The sequence below is a fragment of the Calidris pugnax genome, unplaced genomic scaffold (genome assembly GCF_001431845.1).
Source record: "Calidris pugnax isolate Ruff unplaced genomic scaffold, ASM143184v1 scaffold123, whole genome shotgun sequence".
Taxonomy (NCBI): Eukaryota; Metazoa; Chordata; class Aves; order Charadriiformes; family Scolopacidae; genus Calidris; species Calidris pugnax.
The window spans coordinates 2153102-2171923 of record NW_015090876.1 but is presented as its reverse complement, the minus strand read 5'-3'; the positions used below and the strand labels follow the sequence as shown (position 1 = coordinate 2171923).

Below are 18822 nucleotides of genomic sequence, written 5' to 3'. Positions count from 1 at the left end.
CACAGCAAAGAAGTTCTTCCCCACATCTCAGCTCCATCTCCCCTCTTCAGCTTAAACCCTTCCCCCTCGTCATACCCCTACAAGCATCCCAGCACTGAGAGCACAAGTGCTTTGCTTTTGGATTGTGCTGCAACAAAACCCTGAGATGTAGCATGGATGAACGAGCACTGTGAGAAGACAGCATCTGGACAGTCACTTCAGTGCCACCCCAAAGGCCTGTCTTCTCAGCATTAGGCACTTGGTAATCCTGACTCTTGCCCCAACCCCAGAATCTCTGCCAGCACTGCCAGAATCTATCTACCATGCCACCCATCTTCAGAGGAAACCTAGATTGTTCTGCTTACTCTTTTTCTCTCCTTTGTCCCAAGCAATTCCAGCCTCCTTCACCTGGGCTGTGATACCAAGCATCATGGAGACAGCGAGCAGATCAGTTATGTGGATGACAAACCGCTCCTTAAAGAAAAAAATCCCAGTGAGTTCCATCAGTAAAACCCAAAGCTGCCTTCTAAAAAATGGTTTCATCATCACAAATGACAGTCATGCATGGTTGGAAATGGGATGTGGGAGCAATGCTATGAAGTGTGAGATACAAATATTGACTCATAATGAAGAGGAAAAGAAAGAACAGCCAGAAAAACAGATATGGAAGAGGCCAGTCCACCATCCAGCAGCAACGAGCTCAAAGGATGTGTACCTTGAACTCCATTTCCACGTACTGGGCCTCCTTCCGCTCCTGCATAAGGCCCAGACAGAAGGCCTGGAAGTTGATCTCATGTTTTGTCTGCTTTATGATCTCTCGCAGCAGAGCCCGAGACGCCCGCAGGTAATCGTCCTTCGTGGTCAAAAGATCCTGGAACACCATCGCTAGGTACTGAGAGAGAAAAAGAGAAAAGTTTAATTCCATTGTAATGTATCTGCAGCCACAAAATGAAAAGACCCAAGGAAAGAATGCTGGTGGTACATCTGTCCTTCAGATGGCCAGGGAAATAACACCATTTCTTTATGAAACTTCATTATCACGAGGCTGGTCACCCAGAATGTGGGAGTTAGTGCACATTTATCCCAAGCAAGTTGCAATTCTACAATTTCAAAACAGTACAATACAGATCACACAGTTGTCTGTGGAAAGATTTCTCTGAGCCTCAGTTCAACTGAATCTCTGGGATCACCCTCAGTCAGACAAGACATCACACTTACCTTCGGAGCTTGCTCGGAGCTGTGCTGAAGCACAGTATACAGGATCTGCATGTTGTTGGGATTTCTGGCATTTGATAGCTCGTTGAAAATCACAAACTTAATTGTGGTGCCCAGGTTATCCCTGTGCGCGTTCAGCAGCTCTCTGCAAGGGAAGAGCAGAGGTTTCAGTGCAGCTATAGACCCACTGCTTCCATTTCTCTTCCAAGTATTTAACCCAGAAAAGCAAAGACGATGGAGCAGCACATGTGTCTGGCAATATCAAAGGCTTCTCTTCCAAGTATTTAACCCAGAAAAGCAGAGGATGGAGCAGCACATATGTTTGTCAATATCAAGGGATTACTGAAAGACTTCCAGGTCTTTTAATGTTCATTTCATGTTACACAGGACACCCCATGGTCCATGCTGGTATTTAAAACCACTCTGCAGAGACACTGAGACCGTCAAGGCCCTGGGCACATCTTCCAAGGTGCTTTCTCTTCCCATCCCAGACCCGCTCACTCACTCACCTGATACACAGCATGTAGTGGTTGAGAAGGACTTTTGGCTTGAGACGAATTTTGATCAGGTTGGAAATAACTTCCATGTCCTCTGAGCTGTGGGTGTTGCAGTTCATACAGACTGACATCAGCAAGTCCTGAGCTGGCTTGGTCAACTGCAGAGGGAGAACAAAGAAAAAGGCTACAGCCGCCTGCCATCACAGGTCAGAAACAGAACTGGCACCCAGTATGAGGCCCTCCTGGCTGGATTCCAGACCAGGTCCAGAAGAATTGTGCTTCAACAGCTTTTATCCTTACCTTTGGATTCTGCAGCCACATCTCCAGCCTCTGCACAGCCATCTGCCTCACCTCCTTGTAGCCACAGGTTGCTGTCAGCAGTCGAAGGAGGTTCCTGGAGACATTGTCCATCGGCTGGCGCCGGTTGAGTTGGTCCCGCAGCATGTCTAGGACATATTCCTCCACACTCTCCACGAGGTCATCATACCTGGGCCACACAAACTGTATTTTATTCACTTCCACACAAGCCAGCTTGGTCACACTTCGCTGTGTTCAGAGATCAGCATCCTTTCTTCTCTGTGGTACGTTACAAACAAATTCTACTCTTTTCTCCTGGAATCACACGTATCTGATGCTCAACATCCTCTACCCAGGGGCACGGGATAGCTAGTGCAGAGGGAGTTCCCTGAGTGTCATCACAGACAGCGTCAGAAGAAGAAGAGACATCATACCTGGGCATGAGCTGGCCCTCCTGCTCTGGGCTCATCTTCTCCTCTGCAATCAGCAGCTCACTCTGGCTGTCTTCCTCCTCCGTCATGGAGGGGTGTGGGCTAGAATCACACGTATCTGATGCTCAACATCCTCTACCCAGGGGCACGGGATAGCTAGTGCAGAGGGAGTTCCCTGAGTGTCATCACAGACAGCGTCAGAAGAAGAAGAGACATCATACCTGGGCATGAGCTGGCCCTCCTGCTCTGGGCTCATCTTCTCCTCTGCAATCAGCAGCTCACTCTGGCTGTCTTCCTCCTCTGTCATGGAGGGGTGTGGGCTACTCCCTAAGAGAGACCAGCACACAGCACAACTTGTGAGAAAACTTCTTTGGTCTAGAGATCACTCACTCAAGCTCTCATGTGCTCAGCTTCTTTCAAGGATTCCCTTCAGCAGCACTGAAGGAAGCCACAACCAGTCACTTCCTCACACTGTTTCACACACACACACACACCCCTCAAGCCTCTTTCCCTGCCTGCCCTCAAACATCCCCTAGAAATAAAAAAGCCCCAAAGAGAGCAAAAGCAATGCCTGCAACTCAAAACGTGGTCTGTGTGACTCCACCCAGTAACAAACTATTCTCACCAGTCTCCATCCTCTCCCCACCCCTTTGTTCCCGCTTCCCAAACACCTTCTTACCAGCACTAAGGTCCCCTCCGCTGCGTCCAACCTCCCCATGCAGGAGCATGCTCTTAGGAGGCATCTTTGTGTTAAAAGCTGTCTGGATGTTATCCACAAACGTCTTGCAGTGAGGGCTGTCCACCCAGATGCGCTCCCCGAGGGAGTCCTCAATGTAAACCTGCAGAAGAGAGCACAAACCAGGCTCGAGCTTTTATTTCTTTTTTCTACTAGCTGATCAGAGGAGTATCTGTGAGCTTCCCAAGTTTGGATTTGTCTTCAACATACAACCGTGAAGTAGAAAAACAGCATAACTATTGCATGGATCAAAAACAGACCAGATGACTGTAGGCAAGTCACATAAGAGCAAAACACCAAACCATCACATCCCAAGCTCAACTAGACACCACCTCTCTCAAGCAACAAAGCTGATTAAGCTTTAGCAAAGACTTTCCAACAACTTCTACCACCAAAATATAGAAGCTCGCCTTTTAAAAGCTAAACCTTTTTAAATCAACAGGTTGTGTTTATCCTTATAGACAAACTAGATAGTAAGAAGCCTCTGGGACACTTCTATCAGCACAGACTATCAAAGGCATCTCAGAAAAGAGCAGAGATAAGACAACAAAAGGCAAAGGAGACCACAACATTTCAACAACTGGTTTTCTGGAGTTTTTTTGCCTTGTCAATACAGCACAGGCTCAGCCTCCAATTTCTGCCCCTTCCAGCTGCATTCCCCACGCTGGACAACAGGCCACTGGATACCTCCTTCCCTCTGCTTCTATCCTGCCCCCAGCACACGCAGCCTTCCCAACCCTGGGCAGTTTTCCCCAGTCTGCCCACATTCTGGCAGAAGCCCCTTCAGTTCAACAACCTTGACAAAGATCTCTGGCCAGTTCTCATCCTCTTCGTAAGCTGCCATGAGAAGGTTGCAGGCCAGGACAGACACCAGGCTGTTCCCTTTGGCTTTGAAATTGATGGAGGCATCTCTCCGCAGCAGGCTGCACAGCGCCTGGAATATCAGCCACAAAAAATAAATTGAAATAAATAACAATCAAGCCATCTTGCAGGAAAGCATAGAGAAAAGCTTTAGAAAAGCACAGCCCTCACCTCGATAACCCCTTCAGTGGCAAATATGTTGGGTTTGATTTTTGCCAGGTACATGAGGCTCAGGTAGAGCGTGGTGTCGGGTTTGGCTCTGTTCATCTTCAGCTGCTTTGCGGCTCCGCACAGCACCCCCTCGATACGGTCGTCGTTACCTTCTGCCTCTGCTGCCTCAATCTCATCCAGCAGCACCGTGGGGACAACTGCAATCATCAACACACGGGCACTGGTATTGACCTTCACACAAAATAACCCTCCCCAGGACGCTGGCAGGGCCAGTCTGCAGGAAAGCAAAGCATGGACCTGCTCATGTTTAGCCCCTACGACGGCTTTTCCCTTCCCAATTGCTACTAGAAGTTCTGTTTCACACCCAACAACACCCCTTGATTATCTTTCACAGAATCACATGGGGTTGGAAGGGACCTCTGGAGACCATCTAGTCCAACCCCCTGCCAAAGCAGGTCCACCCAGAGCAGGTTGCACAGGAACGTGTCCAGGTGGGGTTTGAATGTCTCCAGAGAAGGAGACTCCACCACCTCCCTGGGCAGCCTCTGCCAGGGCTCTGCCACCCTCACAGCAAAGAAGTTCCTCCTCATGTTTAGGTGGAACTTCTTATACTCAAGTTTGTGCCCATTCCCTCTTGTCCTGTCCCTGGGCACCACTGAAAAAAGACCAGCCCCATCCACCTGACACCCACCCTTGAAGTATTTATAGGTGTTGATCAGATCCCCCCTCAGCCTCCTCTTCTCCACACTAAAAAGCCCCAAGTCCCTCAGCCTTTCAGTCCCTTCAGTGGGTCCGTGCCAAAATACTCCTCTGCAAATGCATCAGACACCAGAAAATGGAATGATACTAAAAAGCCCCAAGCCCCTCAGCCTTTCAGTCCCTTCAGTCAGCATGCTAGAATACTCTTCTGCCAATGCATCAGACACCAGAAAATGGAATGACACCTCAAAAAGGAAGCAGTGCTCAGGTCCAGAGTCCACTAAAGAAATACATGAATAAAATACCACAATCCAGACCCAGAGATTTCCTCAGGGCATCTTTCAGCTGCTGCCATTACACAGCTATCAGGCAGGATGAACACAACTCAGTGCTAACAGGAGAGGAGGCAGAACTGTGACTTCAGCCCTGCATCCAGCAGGGAACCCCATAAGGACAGCACATAACCCTTGCTTTAGGGGCTTAGACAAACTCCCCCCCGGCCCGAGGCTCCCGGGGGACGAACCGAAATTTCCACCCCCCCCCTCGAATCCACGCACCATGAGGCCTCACCTTCGATGGGGATGACAGACGGCTCCTTGATGGAGGGTGAAATGGCTCGCTTCTCCGCCACGGCGGCCTCTGCCAGCCGTCCCAGGGCGCTGAGGGGGGGTGTGGAGGAGAGCTTGGGGCGTTTGGTCAGGCCGGGCAGCTATCAGGCAGGATGAACACAACTCAGTACTAACACAAAACTATGACTTCAGCCCTGCATCCAGCAGGGAACCCCATAAGGACAGCACATAACCCTTGCTTTAGGGGCTTAGACAAACTCCCCCCCGGCCCGAGGCTCCCGGGGGACGAACCGAAATTTCCACCCCCCCCCTCGAATCCACGCACCATGAGGCCTCACCTTCGATGGGGATGACAGACGGCTCCTTGATGGAGGGTGAAATGGCTCGCTTCTCCGCCACGGCGGCCTCTGCCAGCCGTCCCAGGGCGCTGAGGGGGGGTGTGGAGGGGAGCTTGGGGCGTTGGCCCCCCCCGCCGGCCCCGCCAAGGCGGCAGCCGCCTCCCGCTTGCGCTCGGAGGGCAGCCCGGGAGGAGCCGGCTTCAGCAGGGTGACGGCGGCTTTGCCTTCGCCGCTCTGCCCCTTGGAGCCCAGCGCGATGAAGTCTCCCGGCGGCGGGTGCGCTGTGAGGGGACAAGGGGACAGACGGGGATGAGGGGGGACGGAATCTGGGGGGATCAGGGGCAGGAACGGCAGGATGAGATTAGAGGATGGGATTGGGATGGGGGGGCTGGAATCAGGAGCTGGAAGGGGGGCAGCCTGGGATGGGGGCTGAGATTGGGGAGATGAAGATCAGGGGCTGAAGCTGGGTGGCCCCATGGCAACCGGCCGCCCCCTACCCCTTGTGTGTCCCCCCCCACCCATGCCACCACCCTGTCCCCACGTCACACTCCCAGGATAAGTTGTCCATGTGCCTTTATTGAGTGGGGACCGCGGGGACCCACAACAACCCACACCTGGACCCACACCTCTTCCTTCCACAGCACCCACCCAGGACCACCCGGGGGGCTCCCAGCAGCCAAGCCTCCCCGGTCCCCAGCCATATGGAGGGGGGCACATGGCGGAAGGTGACAGTCCCCACCGCCTCCTCCGCGGTGGAATCCCAGCCTGGAGGGCCAGAGCATTCAGCATCCCCCAGCTGGGGGGTCTGGGCAAGGTGGGGGTGACCCTGCAGCCCCCCCCTCACAGCCACCGCAGGGAGAAGCCCTGGCTGAGGCTGAGGCCAAGGTCACTCACGGTGAGAACCTGCAGAAGAAGAGACATTTTGGGGTACAGCGGGGCTTGGCTGAGCTCTGCTCCTGCTGAACCCCAACATGGTGGGACAGCCACCCCAGAGTCCTCACCCACCTCCTCAGCCACCAGCCCTGTGACAAGGGCTGGGGGAGGAGGGATGGATACCCCCATGATAGGGTCCCCCAGGACAGGGTAGCTCCCAGCAGCCAAACCTCCCCGGTCCCCAGCCATATGGAGGGGGGCACATGGCGGAAGGTGACAGTCCCCACCGCCTCCTCCGCGGTGGCATCCCAGCCTGGAGGGCTGGAGCATTCAGCATCCCCCAGCTGGGGGGTCTGGGCAAGGTGGGGGTGACCCTGAGCCCCCCACTCACAGCCACCGCAGGGAGAAGCCCTGGCTGAGGCTGAGGCCGAGGTCACTCACGGTGAGAACCTGTGGAAGAAGAGACATTTTGGGGTACAGCCTCAGCAGGGCTTGGCTGAGCTCCACTCCTGCTGAACCCCAACATGGTGGGACAGCCACCCCAGAGTCCTCACCCACCTCCTCAGCCACCAGCCCTGTGACAAGGGCTGGGGGAGGAGGGATGGATACCCCCATGATAGGGTCCCCCAGGACAGGGTACCCCAAGAAGGAGCCATACCTGGTTGTCCAGGTAGGAGAAGGGCTTCTCCTGGCCGTTCAGGAGGACCTTGCTGGGTGGCTCCCGCACCCCAAAGATGCTCAGTGTGCCAATGGTGACCTCGGTGGCCTCGGCGCTGGCGTGAAGGACAGTGGAGGTGAAGATGTTCTGCAGAAGAGGATGACATCAGCTTGAGGTAGCCAGGTGCCACGGGACACCCCACTCCTTCCCTCCCCACCACGTCCCACCTGTGTGACGTTGAACACCAGGTAGGAGTAGCTGCCCCGCTCAAAGGTGTCCAGGCTCTCGCCGTCATCCCAGAAGAGGTCCCCCCAGGCGGTGCCACTCTGGGACAAGGCCACGATGATGCGCAGGGGGTTCCTTCGGGTCGCCTCGGTGGTGGTCTCTGGTTTCTGGGGTTCAAAGACATGGTTGCTGCAGGGTTGTGAGCACCCGGGATGGCGGTCTGGGAGCTGAGGTGCTGATGGGGACACACACACTCCCAGGAAAGGGACGGGTGGGTGCTCACCTGGGTGGGCAGGATTGCGCCTTCCCGGACGTGCAGGTTGAGGTGCTCCAGGGGAGCTGACATCTTCAGCATCTCCCCACTGCTGTTCACTGAGGAGCCCTGGGCAGGCGGCGAGAGACATGGGTGTGAAGGAGTCGGGGGCACAGCGGGGGGCCTGGGCACAGGTCTGGGGACCAGCCATCCCCACCCCTTTCTCCATCGGGGCTTGCTGGGCTCAGCTGCAGCTTCCCACCCACAACCCCAAGATGGTTGAGTGAGGACCACCCAGCCCCTGGCCGAGCGTTGAGGTGCTCCTCACCGTGTAGAAGTCGTACCACACGCCTCGGGGGACGTAGCCCGTGACCGAGTCCACCCCGGGCTCCAGCACCGGTGTCACCAGCAGGCACCGGCCCCACAGGAACTGCCTGTCCAACTCCAAGGTGGTCACATCCCGGGGGAACCTGCGGTGGGATGGAGACGCCGCTCGGATCGACCGCTTCTCCGTGATCCAGCCTAAGCATCTCCCCAGCTCCTGGTGGGGCTGCTCTTACTCAAAGAACAAGGGCCGGGCGACGGTGTCCCCTTGGAGGTGGGCACGGTGGAAGAGGGTGTAGAGGAAGGGCAGGAGGGAGTAGCGGGTCAGCAGCACGTCCTTCATGGCCGTCCTCGCTGCTGGGCTGAATGCTGTTGGGTCCTGGGCCTGGGGGAGATGTGGGGAGTCATCAGCCACCCCAAATCCAACCCTACCAGGCAGCCCTGATGCTCCTGCCCTCCTGCATCCCACATCCCACATCCCCCATCCCCATCCTGCATCCCCCCATCCTGCATCCCATGTCCTCCATCTCGTGTCCCCCATCCCCATCCTGCATCCCTCATCCTGCATCCCCCATCCCATGTTCTCCCCCATCCTGCATCCCCTCATCCCGCATCCCATGTCCTCCATCTCACGTCCCGTATCCTTCATCCTGCATCCCCCATCCTCTATCCCACCATCCTGGCTACCTCAAGCTCATGTCATCCCCTCCTGTAGAACATCTTCACCTCCACTGTCCTTCACGCCAGCGCCGAGGCCACCGAGGTCACCATTGGCACACTGAGCATCTTTGGGGTGCGGGAGCCACCCAGCAAGGTCCTCCTGAACGGCCAGGAGAAGCCCTTCTCCTACCTGGGCAACCAGGTATGGCCCCTTCTTGGGGTGCCCTGTCCTGGGTGACCCTATTGTGGGGGTATCCATCCTGCACCCACCATCTCCATCCCCCATCCCACCCCTGGGATGCCTCCCACCGCCCACGCTGCCCTCCACCTTCTCGTTCTGGCTGTTGTGGTTGCGGGCGAAGGGGTAGAAGGCACCGAGCTGCATCCAGCGGGTGCAGAGCTCCTCCGAGGTGCTGCCAGAGAAGCCACAGATGTCCGCCCCGACCAGCGGGATGCCAAAGAGGCTGAAGCTCAGCAGCCCTGCGGGCAGGGAGGCTCAGCAGGGGACAGGGAGTTTCGGAGATGGCTCCAAAGGAGCAGGAAACTCGATGGAGCCGGGGGGTGGTGCTGGTAGGGAGGTGTGTGCCTGCGTGCAGCCAGTGCCACCCACCTGGGATGGAGTAATACATGTCCTTCCACTGGCTCCGGTTGTCACCCAGCCAGTGCCCCGAGTACCGGCCCTGGCTGGGGAAGGTGGAGCGGGAGATGACGAAGGGGCGCTTCCCCCGGATCTGGATCAAGGCACTGGAAAAGAACAGGGAGAGCTGGGGGGCAGGAGGTGAGAGCAGCCCCCCAAGGAGCTCAGCTTACCCCACAAGAGCGGAGGGAGAGGTCCAGCCCCATGGCTGCCCTGTGGGGCCGGAGGGTCGGCCCGAGCAGGACGGGGAAGGCTGAGTGCCAGGACCAGCCCCGTCCACCCATCCCTCCTGGAGCAGAGCCAGTTCCTTCCTCTGCGGGGCTATTCCCATCCCGGAGGCTGTGAGCAGCCGGAGCATCTCCCCTTTTTTGACTACTCAGATCATAGGACAAGGGGTAAGGGCTTTAAACTTAAAGAGGGAAGATTTAGATTAGATATAAGGATGGCATTTTTACACTGGTCCAGGTTTCCCAGAGAGGTGGTGGCTGCCCCATCCCTGGAAACATTCCAGGTCAGGTTGGACAGGGCTCTGAGCAACCTGGTCTGGTTGAAGATGTCCCTGTCCATGGCAGGGGGTTGGACTGCATGGCCTTTAAGGGTCCTTCCAACCCAAACAATTCTATAATTCTGTGAAATCCTTGTCCTTTTCCTACACAGCCCTGCGCAGCAGGATTTTGTCCCATCCCATCCCCAGCCCGGCAGGAAGCGGGATGTTCGGGTAGCGGGATGCTTGGGAAGCGGGATGCTTGGGTACCTCGCCGTGGCTTTGGCTTCCATCAGCCCGTAGAGGTTGTGGAGGTTGTAGTGCACGGAGGCTTTCTGCTTCGCCGAGGCACACACCGTCTTCGCCGAGAGGGAATCGCCCAGCACGGCTGCCAGGAGGGAGAGCCCCCATTGGCACGTGGTGGGGGGGGGACAGGGGAGGTGAACCCCCCCGAACAACGCTCGCCAGCTCTGGGCCAGCACACAGGAGCCAGCCATCGCTGCCAACCCAGCACCAAAAGCTCAGGTAGATGGTCCCATCCTGCGCCCTGGCACGGCCCCAAGAAGCGTGCAAGGCTTGGGCACGGCTACAGGCACACACAGGTAGAGATGGAGACGTTCAGGGTGTAAAATGTGGACACAATGTCTCTTAAAAATGGGGTTCCTCCCATAGCACTTGGCTGTCAGTGATCCCAAAGTACGTGGTACCCACCAGCACAGCCTTGCATTTCATCTCCCTCCTTACCCGGCGTGTAGGGTGGGCTGTCGAGCTCTCCTGGGGGGCAGCCCTCTTCAGAGCCATCCATGAAGTTGGACGGCTCGTTCATGTCCTAAGTGAAGAAAACCAGGGATTTATTTTCAAGGAGGTAGGGGGATAAGGGGATAAGCCTGGAAAGGCTGCATTTGAGGGACAGACGGTCCCACCAGGACACACGGTGGGTGCGAGCCGAGCTGCCAGCAGGGAGTGACCCGGGGGACAAGGAGGGACTTACGATCCAGAGGCCGTCGAAGGGCACGTGGGCATGGAAGTGCTGCAGGTTCTCCAGCCACCACTGCTGCGTGTCCGGGTTGGAGAAGTCTGCGAAGGCGGTGAAGCCGGGCCAGACCTGGGGGGGACACCACCAACCCATGGGTTCAGTGGGCAGGCAGATGGAGAGGGGGGGGCTGCCACAGGGAAGAGGGTGCCAGCAGGGGGTGAAATGGGCAATAAAACAGAAGACAAAGCCAGGCTGGCTGCTTCGAGCCCCGGATGCTGTGCCTGCAGCATCCCTCCTGCTCCGTGGTACCTGGGAGCCTCAGGGTACCCAAGCCCTGACACCAGCCAGGCCAGGGCACGTCAGGGAAAAGCTGTGATTCCTCCACACTTTGTCTCACTCCAAGAATTTTGGCCAATTCACATTTTTTCCCCAGGTTGTCAGGCTGCATTCCAAGCCCCCTCCTTGACGGTGAGGGAGAAGTGGTGGGAGCAAACGGGGGGGACAAACTGGAAAGGGAAACGCTGCGGAGCAGATCCAGAGGTGCCCGTCCATCACCGACAACCTCCCCTAACCCCAGAAACAGGAAGGGAGAGAAATCAGATGACGGGCCTTGGGCAGCGCCGCCGACTCCATGAAGCTCATATGACTTCCACGGGGCTCCTCCGCCGGGGCAGGGGCCGGTGGAGACACCAGGAGGTGACACGCCAGGCCCAGGGCTGAGCAGGGCTCTGGCAATCATCCCAGAGAGGTTCCTCAGCCTCTCGGCTTTCCCTCCAGCACGAGGGATGAAATCCCTGCTATTGCACAACCCCATGGGGCCGGGGTTTCCCCCCCAGAGCTCCTCACCTGCCCGATGAGTGGCTGCCCTTGGGTGGTGTTGAGGAACAAGCCCCGTCTCAAGCCTTCGTCGAAAGGCCAGTAGGAGCCGTGAGGGTTGGTGCTGCTGATGCCGGGATCCTGGGGAAGGAGCAGAGGGTCAGTGCCTTTCCCAGCAGGTCCTGGCCCCTTCCCCTTGCCAGCCCGGTGTGATTCAGAGGAGAAGACAACCCAGCCGGGGTCAGCCAGAGCCCACACACGGCGGCTGCTTCCCCCCCAAGGGGAACAGAAACTTGCTTCAACACTTCCAGCCATGGTTTCTGAAATGCCACTTCTGCAAGTCCCCAGGACCCGTTAAGAGTGTTTTGGGGAGGGGGAGAGGACAAATACAAGAAATCTTGCACTTATGCAAGAAACATGGGGTCACGGACAGGCTTGGGCTACAGTGGGAGTTCAAACAGGGGGGAACCCAACCTTTCCCTGCCCAGGACCTGATGGTTCCCACTGTCCCTGGCCAGCAGAACCCGCACCCCTTTTCCTTGTGGAGGGAAGAAGGGAGATCACGCTGGGTCATGAGATCCCAGCACTCGTGGGGATGCGGGGGCACCCAAGCCCAGCACCCACGAGTTAAACAGCCTGACCCTCAGTTCCTCCACCCGTTTGCCCACGAGGGACAGGGGCATCCTCATACTCCTGCAGCAGAGAGGAGCACAGCACAAGAACCTGGCCCATTTCTCCATGGTCCCTGCCTGCGGGAGGGGGATTTCCAGCAGCAGATTACAGCTGCCAGCCCAGCACTGGGGACCGACCTCAGACAAAAACCCCCGAGGCCTGGGGATGATCAACTGGGACCAGGAGCATCCCTTACGCCTCTGCCTTGCATCCCACAGACAGCACAGGGAGAGAAGAAGGGAGGAGGGGGGGTACCAAGATCATAACGTAGCGCTGCCCGTGTTTGTGGAGATCTTCCACCAGCGAGGGCAGGGAGGCAAACTTCTGGGGATCGAAGGTGAAGTCCCGGTACCCGTCCATGTAATCGATGTCATTCCACTGTGCATCCTGCGGGACAGAGGCACGGGGAGGGGTGACAGAGCCTGGAACCCCCCCCTTCCTCCCCCAGGGGTCTGGAGGGTGGGTTACCTGGGGGATCTGGTAGTTCCTCATGGCCCTCGCCGTCTGCCAGGTCTCGTTGCTGGATCCGTAGCCCCAGCGGCAGAGGTGGAAGCCGAGCGCCCAGAGGGGAGGCATGGCTGGGAATCCTGCAGCAGGAGAGCAGGAGCAGGGATGGGATGTCCCGAGATGACAGCAGCATCTCAGAAGGATGGGAGGGAAAGGGGACAAGGGGGAAAGGAGGTGACCGCAGACCCCTGATGTGCTGGGAGGGATGGGATGGCTGGGGACCACACACCGCTCCCCAACTGGGAAGACTGGGGGCGGTGGTGAAGCTGGGGTGAGACGGGGATGGGGGTGTGAGGAAGGTGCCCACAGATGGCCACGTCGGGGTGTGGGCACTTACCTATCACCTGCTGGTACTGCTGGATGACCATGTTGGGGTCGGGCCCCAGGAAGATGTAAAAATCCAGCACCCCCCCGATGGTCCTCCAGGTCAGGGCTGGAGCGGGCTGCAGGGCCACCTCTTTTTTCAGGGGTGGGGAAGAGAAAAAGATGGTGAGAATTGGGAAGTAACCCCCTGACCCCAACCACCATGGCAGGGACCAGGCAGTGCCACAGGTCACACTCAGCCTCCAGCAGGAGAACAGAGAAATCCCTGCCTTTTGCTCAGCGGATGTTAAACAGGTGCCTGGAGGCTGGAATCATCCCACCTGAGGGAGATCACTGATTTACAGAATCACAGAATCACAGAATCTTCTAGGTTGGAAGGGACCTTAAAGATCATCTCGTCCAACCGTCAACCTGACTGACAAAAATAGACACCCACACAACAAACAAGGGGCATCATCACTAAACCAGACCTCCCAGCACTACATCAACCCGTCTTTTGAACACCTCCAGGGATGGTGCCTCAACCCCCTCCCTGGGCAGCCCATTCCAATGGCTGAGAACCCTTTCAGTGAAAAAATTTTTCCTAATATCCAGCCTGAAACGTGGGGAGAAAACTCACTGTCTTCAAAATTTGCTCTTAAAGACCAAAGCTGTGTGATTCTCCCGGCTTCCACTTGAAGCACAAGCAAACACAAGGCTTTCCTTCACGTTCTCCCCCCAGATTCCCTCCTAAACAAATGCAGAGCTACTCGTATGAGCCAGTGGGAGCAAGGGCTTTCCCGGGAAGGGTTTTTCACACGGAGGAGCCCTTGAAGCTCAGCTCAGGTGGCCGCATCTCCCCTGAGCTCCCCCTCGGGACCATCCCTGCCACGAAGCCGCCGAGCGCAGCTGGAGCTACCGGAGCCTGGCCATGTGTGGCACTGGCCCAGCTGGCTCCCAGTGGCAGCTGCTGGGAGGGACGGGTGGTGGCTGGTGCCATCCCCATCAGGGCAGGAGCCCGGGGGAGCTGCTGCCGGATCAGCTGGCAGGCACGGGTGGCTCCCACGGCAGAGCACAGCTGGGAAGAGCGCGGGCGGCACTCGGCATCCCCGGCTGCGCCCCAGCAGGGCCCCGGGGGCAAGGCTGTTTTTCGGGTGGAGGGGGGAACCGTCCCAGAGCCGTGCACACCCACCAGGGACTGGTTTTTTCCTACGGTGAGGCAGCAGCAGGGCATGTGGTTAAACTGCTCGGCTGTTGCTAAAGAGCCTCGCCGTAGCCAGGAAACAGATGGCGACGCTCAATAACGGAGCCATCAAACCACATCTTTCCCTTTTAGGGTTTCCTCTCGCCCCGAGTTCCCAAACGGGCAGGTCCCATCTGTCCCCATCTGCCGGGGGGACAAGCCAGCCCGGGTGTCCCGGGACACCTACCCATCGCATTGCTGTTGAGGAGGAAAACCCCGTGAGCATCTCCACCCTCCTCCATCAGCAGGTAGAAGGGGTGAGCGCCGTAGAGGTTGAATGATTCCTGCAAAGAGGAGATGCCGGGTGAGAAGAGAGAGAGAGCAGCTCCCAGGCAAAGCCCCCTGTCACCCCAGGGAGGGGGGGTGGGGGGGCAAATAAATGGCCCTGGGTTGCATTTGCTGCCACCACCCAACCAGGCATCTGTCACCCCCCGGGGAGGACAAGGGGAGGGATGAGGATGGTCTCGGAGCTGGTGATGAAGGCCATGGGAGGGTGCTTTTTGGGGGGCTGCTACGGAGCTGGGCTGGGCGAGGGGGAAACCTCCTGCCTCGCCACAACCTGTTGCAGGAGGGTGGAGCGGAAAACACCCGGGGCCCTCCGAGAGCATTTTGCAATTGCTCTGAAATCCTCCCTGGTATGTATCCACCCCTCAGCCCCCGACCACCTCTCCCAGTGGCCCTGCCCACCCCCCTGCACCGTTTTCCCAGGGCTCATCCGACGCCCCGGAGAGTGGTACCCCCCGTCCTCACCCCCCCTGCACCCCCCCGGGGAGGGGGGAGATGGTACCGTGGGTGAGACATCGCGTGCCCACAGCGTGAGGGTGCTCCAGTCCAGGCTGTGCAGGAGGGGGCCACGGTGCTCCCCCAGCCCGTAGAGGAACCTGGACGGGAGCAAGGTGGAGATCTGGAGAAACTGGTCAGCGAAGATCAAAGGGGCCACGGTGGTGTTGAGCCTGCCAGGGTGACACGGAGGGAGAAAAGGGAGTCAAGAGGGGATGCTGGGATCCAGCTGGATGCATTTGCCCACCAACAAATGACCCTTTCCCCCTACAACCAGTCCCAACACCTCAGCCCAGGTGGGACATTCAGTCCCAGCCTGAACCAGTCCAACCCAGTGGGCACAGCCTCGCCTTTGACACCAGAAGTTTCCACCCAGGTTATTACTAACCACAGAGGAGATATGGTGGTGGGGTTTTTCAGCCTGTCGCCACCGATAAGCAGCTCCTGAGTAAAATACGGACCACAGGCACCAGCGAACGGGAAGGAGGAGGAAAGGATGGGATCTCAAAATACCCCACTGTACATCGACCAGCCGTTGGTGTTCACCAACAGCTTAGTGTGGGCAAGGCCATGGAGGTGACTGAGAGCAGCGCAGCAAAGCCACCCGCAGCCCCTTTCCACAAAAAGCCTGGAGCCCTACAGTTTGGACAGCCAGGGAAGCCCAAAAGCAGGGTGAAACGGGCAAAACCACAACCCTCTGGTGGCCCCTTCCTGGAGCCACCAGGTCCCTTTTTGGTGAGGTGGCAGGGACCTGCTGTAGGACCTGGCGAGGAATTAGGGCACTGGGAGATTTTTGGAGAGTTGCTGATCCCACCAAGCCCTGCCGTAGCCACAGCAAGCACGTGGCCAGCCCGTGGGGCCAGGAAGCCACGTGCTGCCACATCCCCCCGTGAGCCCAGCTGGAAAGATGAAGAGTAATTATTGGCTGGAGACCCCACAGTGTGGTTTTCCCTAAGGAAAAACCTCTGGGAAGCGTGCTGGAGCCTGCCTAGGGTGGGATGAGCTTTCCCCGGCTCGCTGTGGGATGCGGAGGAGGTGGGTTCTTACAGCACCCTCCCCGTCGCCCTGCGCCGCAGCAGCATCCCAAAGGGGTCCCGGGAGAACTCCAGGCTGTAGATGGGGTTTTCCGCTCTCTTTGTGGCCTGAGGAACCTCGAGGGGAACCTCATACCGTGGGTTGGCCGCGTCTGATATCTGAAAAAGGGAGAAAAAGCGCTTTAAAGACCAGCAAAGCAAGAGGGCAAAGGGTTGGAGGTGCTCATTGAGGCCACACACGGCCATGCCTGGAGCATGGTAGCTTCCAGCCCCAGTCTGAGCAGGGGATGTCCCCCCGTAGAGGTGGGATGGGGGGTGCAGGGATGCAGGAGCACGGTCACAAGCTCTGGAGGGCAACCACGGGGAGCTCACCTTGACGTGCAGCCGCGTGTCTGTCTCAAACTCCACATCCAGCCTCAGCATCATGATGTCCCGGGGGTAATAGGCCTTCTCCCTCCGCACCAGCAGCCCCACCATGCCCAACGCTGTCTGGTTGAGGCTGTCCAGGGCGTAACTGGGGAAGTCGGGGGGGTAGAAACACCAGGGCACCCCTCGCTTGCCCCCCGCCGGCGGTGGGCTCTGGATGAAGCAGCACCCCCGGCTTTGGCAGAGTTCCTGGGTCACCACCACGTGTCGCTCCGGGTAGCAGTCAAAGCGGTGGCTTTCGGGTACCAGGAGACATTGGGGGGGCAGCTCGGGTCTGGGCCAGCCCCCCGATACCTGCCGCAGCACCCAGACGGTCAGGGCGCTCAGGAGGACGGCGGCCACCAGTAGCCCACTGCCCACCCACCACGGGGCCAGCCTCCCACGGCCGGTGGGCGTCGGGGCGGCTCCTTCCTCCTCCTCCCGGGACCATCCCGCCGGCCTCAGCTTCTGGTACGACTTCATCGTCCTGGAGCGAGGAGGGGGGAGATGGAGGGAGGTGTGAAGGAGTTGGAGAGAGAGAGAGCTCACCCCGAGCCTCCAGGGTGGCTTCCCCTCTCCCAACACCCACGGCTCAGGCAGTGCCAGCCCGCCTCGGCACCCAGCACCCTGGTGTCTACGCCCTTGGCTTAGATTCACAAGGCAAAACTCGATGGATTTGCCAGGATGGGGGGGTCCTGATCCTGCTGGAGTGCAGGGAGATGGAGCCTCACAACTCTCCTGCAGCCCCAAGGGACAAAGTGACACCCACCTGAGCACCCAGCACCCTGGTGTCTACGCCCTTGGCTTAGATTCACAAGGCAAAACTCGGCAAAGGACGGATTTGCCAGGATGGGGTGGTCCTGATCCTGCTGGAGTGCAGGGAGATGGAGCCTCACAACTCTCCTGCAGCCCCAAGGGACAAAGTGACACCCGCCTGAAACCCACCTAAGGGGATGGGGGGGTGGCAGAGCGGCCCTTCAAGGAGTTTTCTTCCCCAGCCCCCCCCCGCGCATCCTCCACTCCAAGCATCCTCCCCCTCGAGCATCCTCCGCCAGCACCCAAAGCCCTGACTCAGAGGTTTTACCAGGGAATACGCCGTCAGATTCTGCCACCCGAGGAGGGGGGAGATGGAGGGAGGTGTGAAGGAGTTGGAGAGGGAGAGAGCTCACCCCGAGCCTCCAGGGTGGCTTCCCCTCTCCCAACACCCACGGCTCAGGCAGTGCCAGCCCGCCTCGGCACCCAGCACCCTGGTGTCTACGCCCTTGGCTTAGATTCACAAGGCAAAACTCGATGGATTTGCCAGGATGGGGGGGTCCTGATCCTGCTGGAGTGCAGGGAGATGGAGCCTCACAACTCTCCTGCAGCCCCAAGGGACAAAGTGACACCCACCTGAGCACCCAGCACCCTGATGTCTATGCCCTTGGCTTAGATTCACATCGGCCGGTGGGCGTCGGGGCGGCTCCTTCCTCCTCCTCCCGGGACCACCCCGCCGGCCTCAGCTTCTGGTACGACTTCATCGTCCTGGAGCGAGGAGGGGGGAGATGGAGGGAGGTGTGAAGGAGTTGGAGAGAGAGAGAGCTCACCCCGAGCCTCCAGGGTGGCTTCCCCTCTCCCAACACCCACGGCTCAGGCAGTGCCAGCCCGCCTCGGCACCCAGCACCCTGGTGTCTACGCCCTTGGCTTAGATTCACAAGGCAAAACTCGATGGATTTGCCAGGATGGGGGGGTCCTGATCCTGTTGGAGTGCAGGGAGACGGAGCCTCACAACTCTCCTGCAGCCCCAAGGGACAAAGTGACACCCACCTGAGCACCCAGCACCCTGGTGTCTACGCCCTTGGCTTAGATTCACAAGGCAAAACTCGGCAAAGGACGGATTTGCCAGGATGGGGTGGTCCTGATCCTGCTGGAGTGCAGGGAGATGGAGCCTCACAACTCTCCTGCAGCCCCAAGGGACAAAGTGACACCCGCCTGAAACCCACCTAAGGGGATGGGGGGGTGGCAGAGCGGCCCTTCAAGGAGTTTTCTTCCCCAGTTCTGAATTTATGGGCTGCAGCGTTTCTGGAAGCTGCAAGTAAAACCGAGCTCCCTCTGCCCGTCGGAGTGGAGCTGTGGGCTGGGAACTGTGGCTCCGAGGTGGGGAGCATCCTACACTCCGAGCATCCTCCCCCCCCCCCGAGCA

The 18822-nt window shown here is 58.2% G+C and overlaps 2 protein-coding genes across 3 annotated transcripts in view; both read right to left on the bottom strand.

Annotated features, from left to right (window-relative positions):
* INTS1 (integrator complex subunit 1) overlaps positions 1-6510 on the bottom strand; it is a 47272-nt gene extending 40762 nt beyond the window's left edge. Inside the window, exons 1-12 of the mRNA XM_014946196.1 lie at positions 6420-6510; positions 5923-6074; positions 5457-5595; positions 4188-4384; positions 3952-4089; positions 3099-3258; positions 2641-2746; positions 1992-2178; positions 1704-1849; positions 1198-1339; positions 695-871; positions 345-453 (exon numbers count right to left, since the gene is read on the bottom strand). Coding sequence (XP_014801682.1) covers positions 345-453; positions 695-871; positions 1198-1339; positions 1704-1849; positions 1992-2178; positions 2641-2746; positions 3099-3258; positions 3952-4089; positions 4188-4384; positions 5457-5595; positions 5923-6074; positions 6420-6510 — 1744 coding nt within the window. The remainder of the gene's footprint in view (positions 1-344; positions 454-694; positions 872-1197; positions 1340-1703; positions 1850-1991; positions 2179-2640; positions 2747-3098; positions 3259-3951; positions 4090-4187; positions 4385-5456; positions 5596-5922; positions 6075-6419) is intronic.
* LOC106890434 (lysosomal alpha-glucosidase-like) overlaps positions 6350-18822 on the bottom strand; it is an 18234-nt gene continuing 5761 nt past the window's right edge. Inside the window, exons 3-22 of one of the 2 annotated variants that reach the window (XM_014946255.1) lie at positions 16611-17130; positions 16252-16397; positions 15212-15377; positions 14612-14708; positions 13216-13335; positions 12840-12958; positions 12627-12758; positions 11730-11840; positions 10899-11012; positions 10652-10736; positions 10178-10295; positions 9397-9530; positions 9115-9266; positions 8363-8511; positions 8131-8272; positions 7833-7931; positions 7552-7716; positions 7325-7471; positions 6897-7116; positions 6400-6475 (exon numbers count right to left, since the gene is read on the bottom strand). In XM_014946255.1, the coding sequence (XP_014801741.1) occupies positions 7054-7116; positions 7325-7471; positions 7552-7716; positions 7833-7931; positions 8131-8272; positions 8363-8511; positions 9115-9266; positions 9397-9530; positions 10178-10295; positions 10652-10736; positions 10899-11012; positions 11730-11840; positions 12627-12758; positions 12840-12958; positions 13216-13335; positions 14612-14708; positions 15212-15377; positions 16252-16397; positions 16611-17130 (2779 nt within the window). In that variant the 3' untranslated portion in view covers positions 6400-6475; positions 6897-7053. Of the gene's footprint in view, positions 6697-6896; positions 7117-7324; positions 7472-7551; positions 7717-7832; positions 7932-8130; positions 8273-8362; positions 8512-9114; positions 9267-9396; positions 9531-10177; positions 10296-10651; positions 10737-10898; positions 11013-11729; positions 11841-12626; positions 12759-12839; positions 12959-13215; positions 13336-14611; positions 14709-15211; positions 15378-16251; positions 16398-16610; positions 17131-18822 lie in introns of both variants that reach the window. The other variant, XM_014946257.1, reaches the window with a different exon arrangement.